Here is a 5,977-nt window from a genome sequence, read left to right on the forward strand (position 1 = left end):
GAGGGGCGGGGTCTCCGACTCGGGAGGTGGGCAGCCGCGCGCCCTCCGCCACCTCCATGCCACCCTCCTGCCGCCCGCAGGGAGATGCTGAAGGACCCCTTCGTGCGCTCCAAGCTCATCTCACCGCCCACCAACTTTAACCACCTGGTGCACGTCGGCCCCACGGAGGGGAAGCTCGGTGCCAAGGACCTGCCCCCGGTGAGTACCCTGGAGCCAATCACAGGCCGACCTGGTGAGCTCCAACCAATCGCAGGCCTCTCCTCGGAGTTTCAGCCAATCACGGGCCTCTGCAATTGCCTGGGCTGGCAGGTGACCCTCCTGGCTGATCCCTGGGTCCTGAGCACCCTGCCCTGCGCCGTCTGGCCTAGGGGGACATGTTTGTCCCCTTGGGCATCCTCTTGGGGCTGACTGCCCTTCCTTTCCAGCCACACATTCTTCCCCAACAGGCTACGGAGGAGAAGGGCCGAGGTGCCCGCCGCTCCGGCTCGCAGCGGCCCCACAGCTTCTCAGAGGCCTTGCGGCGACCGGCCTCCGTGGGCAGCGATGCCCTCACTGGAGACATGGACCCCAGTAAGGGTAGCCCCAGGGCTCCAGTACCTTTGCACCCAGCCTCCCCTCCTACCATCTCAGGCTCCTCAAATTCTGACGTTGGCATTTTGTCCCCTCCCGCGCGTGCCTGGAACAGTGAAGAGGAAACCTCGGACGTCCCTGTCCAGCGAGTCCGTGTCCTGCCCCCAGGGGTCATTGAGCCCTAGTGGCTCCCTGATGCAGGTGAGCTGGGGGGCCTCGTCCCTGCCCTAGCCAGAAGGGAGGAGCTGTCTGCAGGAGACCCACCGGTGGCTCTCTGTCTCACTGCCAGTGGCCCAGGCTCACACATCCCAGCTGTGTGTGGTCCCTGGGGAAGGGGACCCAGCTGCCTGTGCTTTTTCCTTCTGTAAAATGACCCTTTTGTGCTGAGGTGATAATCCCCGGCCTCCATGGGGAGCTCCTGGGACCTCTAGCAGGAGACCCTAGGGTGCAGATGGTTATGTCAAAAGGCTGGCAGTTCGAACCCACCCAAAGGCACCTGGGAATACAGACCTGGCAAGCTGCTGTGATTCAGAATCACTGATGGCAGCAGGAGCCAGCAACCACAGAGGCCCAGGCTGAGAGCAGAGGGGCCTCCAGAGAGCCCAAGGGGAGCCACCTGCCCCACCATGCAAACCCAACAGCCGCACCACCCACTGGGAGCCCTGGGGGTGGCCACATTCCCCGTGCCCTCAGACTCTTCCCTCTGCCCTGAATACCTTCCCTGTCCCCAGCCCATCTGGGTTACGGCCTTCCCCGGGACTGCCCTGGGTGCCTTACTGGTGACATGGACTGTGCTGTAGGTGCCCTGGCCCAGAGCTCCTTGCTGGTGCCCAGAGTGAAATGAAGTGTGTTTTCAGGAGACGTTGAGCTGGGCTCCAGGGTTGGCGGGTCCCCTGATTTCTTCCTGTGTTACCCCGCACTTCTGGAAGACAGCACGCGCCAACACCACCCCCATATCTCTTCCTGCCCCAATTTTTTTCCCCCTGCCCCAATTTTTAATGCCCCTGCCTTGCTCCCCACTGCCAGGTCTCAGAGCGGCCCAGGAGCCTCCCTCCAGCCCCGGATTCAGAGAGCTACCAGTGATGCCCTCCGGCAGGGCCCACCCCATCCATCCCAGAACTAGAGACGCATGGGAGCCAGGAGCCCGGGAAGTGCTGTACCCGGCTGGTCCGGACGTGGAGGCTCAGACTCAGGAAGGCCAGGGCCTGGTAGTACAGGGGTTTGCCTGAGTTCCCACGACTGGGGGTGGGGTGTGTGTGTCCTGTCTCCAAGCTTCTCAGCCGACTTTCCTGCCCTGTCCCAGCCCGGGGGGGTTCACTGGGAATAGGACAGCCCCCACTGCCCTGGGGGCCCTGGTCTCTGGGGGTGACTGTGCCAAAGCTCTCCTGTCCAGTGCCAAGCCCCAGAGTCAGGGAGAGGGAGGGAATGAGGGAGCGAGGGAGCCGATCCCCGGGCCTTGGTGCAGGTCTCAGGCCCTGTCTGCTGTCACCAGGCCCCTCAAGGCGGCTGGAGGGAGGCTGGTCTGGGCTCTGCTTGGCGTTTGGCGGGGGAGAGACAGGAGCTGCTCCTGGGAGAGGAGGTGCAGGAGGAGGTGGAGGGACGTAGGTGAAGGAGGTGAGAGAGAGAGAGAGAGAGAGGCAAGGGAGGGGAGGGAGGAGTACAGAGGGAGAGCTGAGGTGAGGATGAGGAGGAGGAGATGAACAAGAGGTAGAGGGGAGAGGTTCTGGGAAGAGAGCCCAGGTGAGGTGGGGACCAGGGAAGAGGCCCCATGAGCTGAACCGACATTGTCATCTAAGCAGCCCAGGTGACGATACTCCTAGGTTGGGGGGCAGAGGGGAGGGGTGCAGATGGGGGGTATTTATAAGGCTCCTTGGTGGGGAGGAGGCTGCACTCTGGCCTTCCCAGAAAGGAGCGACCTTTTTCTAGAAGCTTCAACCGACTGTGTATTAGGGGATCATAGGGGTCATTTTATTATTGATCACAGTTATTATTGTTATTATATTGCTATTTTTATTAAACCTCCCCCAGCTACTGAAGTGGCGGGAGGGGGAACCAACATATGTATTTATCTCTTTGGATGCTACATTCCTTGGCGGGGGAGGCTCCGTGCTCCAGGAACCAATAAAGACAGCTTTGTAAGCAGCTGGCCTCCCCGCCTGGTTTGTCCTCCTGCGCTCCGCAGGCCCCGTGGTCAGGGAGCGGGAGGATAGGGTTGGGGCTGGAGGGTGGAGCAGGGGGTATCCGGGACTATGGACACCCACCTCTCCCTCCCTCCCTTTTCATGGGTCAGAAAACAAACCTAATGAAATCGTGGGGAGAGTTTAACCAGGAATAGTGTGACAGAATTGTGGGTGAGGAGGTAGGGTGCCCCAGAGTCCTCCCAGGATGGCCAGGCAGGCGGAAGCAGGCGTGCAGCCAGACGCAAGCTGTGGCTTTGGGTAGCAGATTGTGGCCATGCTGAGCAGGAAGGCAGCCCGGAAAATAAGTCCTCAAGGATGGGGCTTTCTATTCCCGTGAACAGTCAGTCTCAGAAACCCACAGGGGCAGTTCCACCTTGTCCTATAGGGTCACTGTGAGCCAGGATTGACTCTAGGGCTGTGAGCTTGCTTCCCTTTGTCCAAAGTCATCCAGCTGCCAGAAGGCCTTCGAGCCCGGCTGTGATCTTAGAGGGCAGCCTGGGGATGCACTCAGGTGCCCGGCACTGCTTCTCCCAAGCTGGGGCTGGGAAGAATGAAGATTGGTAGGGAGAAGCCCTTACCTGTCCTTGCCTGGCATGACCCACGTCGTGAGTGTGAGCTGAATGAGGAAGGGGTATCTGGGCTTCAGGGGCCCGTGCTATGTCCAGAGGCTTCCCTACCTGGCTCTGAAGCTGGGCCCGGGAGGAGCCCGGGTGCCGCTGTCTGGGGAGACTAGCAGGCTGGAAGACACCCACAGGTTCCAGGGTCTGGTTAAGCTGCAAGGCCCTCGGGTCTCCATCCACCTTTCGCCAAAACAGATAACTGGCCACCCCCTTGGAGCCCAGCAATTTAAAATTTTTTTAAATAACGTTTCGTTGTTTTGACGTTTGGGTTTTTTTTTAAAAACATTTTTTACTGGGGGCTCTTACAGCTCTTATCACGATCCATGCATCCATCCATTGTGTCTAGCACATTTGTACATATGATGTCATCATCATTTTCAAAACATTTTCTTTCTACTTGTGCCCTTGGTATCAGCTCCTCTTTTTTTTTCTCTCCCTCCCTCACAAACCCTTAATAATTTATAAATTGTTATTTTCATATCTTACATCGTCTGCTGTCTCCCTTCATCCACTTTTCTGCCCTTTGTGCCTCCCCCCCCTGCTGTGGGAGGAGTAGCTGTCCATCATTGTTCTCAGCTCCCCCTGGAGGAAGTGCTACAAAGCAAATCCACTTCCTGTTTGACCACTGAGGCACCTTGTCTTGGAACACTGCTTGCATCTCCTACCACCCCAGTCCTCTTCCCACGCCCTCCCTGAGGCCCCATCCCACCTGCCTTCTCCCCTGCCCCTCCCTTCCTGCTGTCTGAGTTTGGGTTTAGAACAACCACCGTCCTTTGGCTGGTGGGGCTGAGGCGAAGGGGTTCGCTCAGGTTGTTGATCGCTCCGTGGGCTTGTCTATCGTTTGATTGAAGATGGCTACACTGTCTCTGCCATCATTTGCCACAAGAGAGAATTTGCCTTTATTTAAAAAAAAAAAGTCTTATTAGCACTTCATCCCCATGACATACAATTCCATGATTCCTATCAAGAAGAGGTGTACAGTCGTCGCCACATGCAATTCCCAAACATGTTCTTCTTCGCCCTGTGCCCAGTGCTGTTCATGTAATTTTTTTCCCAATTGTGGCAGAAATATCTGCAGTAAAACGTTCTCCGATTCTACGTGTATCATTCAGTGCCATTGATTATACACGCGTTGTCCTGTCGTTGATACCCTTTTCCCAATTATTCCATGTGGAGTTACCTCATCTCCTGTCAACCTGAGGGGATCAGGTGTGAAGGGGTGGCATCTAGCCTGTCAATCAGGTCACAGCCAGATGATGCCTCCTTGTGGGCATGGCCCACTCACGAGGATTCTGGGACTTCCCCTCTCTCTCTGCCTCGGTCTTCCTGTACACTCGCTGCAAGAGCCATCCACTCTCTGCTTCCCTTTCCTGCTGCTAAGCCTCACTGGGAGAGCTGGAGGAGCCACGTGGAGATCCCTGCCAGCACCGAGATGCCGCTGCCACCCCTGGATCCACAAGACTCTTCACCCACCGCCCTGCGATCTTCCTGCACCCAGCATTGTTGCCAGCGGCCACATGAGTCTACAGAGGAATTTATGGACTCGTGTTGGACATAGGGGCTAGCATTGAACTTGTGGACTTGACCTGGACTGCGCTGGGATGTTTCCTTAAATACAATTGCTCTTTGATACAGAGTACACATATGACTCATTTCTCTAGTCAGCCCAGACTAGCAAATGCCACCACCATTGACATACACTCAGTGCCCCCAGCCAACAGCTCTTCTTCCGTCACCCGTTGTAACCATCGGCCAACTCGGGTTTCTTTCCAGTTGTTTTCTTGATAGAATTTGCCATTTTTAAAGAAAATTATCCACCCCCACCGCCCAACTTCTTATGTTGCTGTATTCCCAGCCTGCACAAAGTCAGACAGGTTCTGGCCCCATCCCCCTCCTCCCCAGGCTCACCCAGTCACCAAACATGCCATGGAAGGAGGAGGCGGCTTTCTGCTCTCTGCAAGACTTGTAGTCCTGGAAATCCACAAGCTTCGCCTTGTCCTATAGGGTCCCAGTGAGGTGACTTCTTGAGGGCAGTGAGCTTGGCGTTTGAGTCCCGCAATCGTCTTGAGGAGTCCTCTGGACGTGCGTCACCGTTCTCCCCTGTTCTAGAAGGATCCATCTCTGGGGCCCTGACCAGCACAGCCAGGAGTGGTAGCTGGGCACCATCTGGTTCTTCTGGCCTCAGGAAGATGAGACCGCGGCTCCCATTGCCGGTTAGTCCTGTAAACTGGTTTCTTCTTGGTCTTGGATTTCCTTCGTACCCCTTGTTCCAGAGCAGTAGAGACCAGTAGTGCCGTAGCCTGCCCTTGTCTTAAGAGTCCTAGATTTGCTAAGTGCGTGCCAGTGACCCGGCTGCTGAACCTCGTGTCTTTGGAACCCCTCTTCCCCCGCAAGCTCCTCCCATCCGACCCAGCCTCACGCCCAGAGTCATACTGGGGAGTTGCCGTGGCCTGCACAGTGGCCACCGGTCACATGTGGCTCCTGAACACTGGGGAAGTGGCCAGTCGGAACAGAGATGAGCGTGTGTGTCTCAGGCACACGGAGTGCAAAGACCTGCTATGGGAGAAGAAGTATGCGTATCACTAGTGATTCTGATTTTGAGTTGAA

At 56.8% G+C, this 5,977-nt stretch overlaps 1 protein-coding gene across 1 annotated transcript in view; it reads left to right on the top strand.

The window, feature by feature from the left end:
* Positions 1-2,152, top strand: part of CDC42BPG (CDC42 binding protein kinase gamma) — a 14,042-nt gene extending 11,890 nt beyond the window's left edge. Inside the window, exons 33-36 of the mRNA XM_045297178.1 lie at positions 81-198; positions 447-570; positions 686-771; positions 1,597-2,152. Coding sequence (XP_045153113.1) covers positions 81-198; positions 447-570; positions 686-771; positions 1,597-1,653 — 385 coding nt within the window. The 3' untranslated portion in view covers positions 1,654-2,152. The remainder of the gene's footprint in view (positions 1-80; positions 199-446; positions 571-685; positions 772-1,596) is intronic.
* Positions 2,153-5,977: the final 3,825 nt, after the last annotated feature.

The sequence above is a fragment of the Echinops telfairi genome, unplaced genomic scaffold (genome assembly GCF_000313985.2).
Source record: "Echinops telfairi isolate 266 unplaced genomic scaffold, ASM31398v2 ScPeMD7_7417;HRSCAF=8455, whole genome shotgun sequence".
NCBI classification, from domain to species: domain Eukaryota; kingdom Metazoa; phylum Chordata; class Mammalia; order Afrosoricida; family Tenrecidae; genus Echinops; species Echinops telfairi.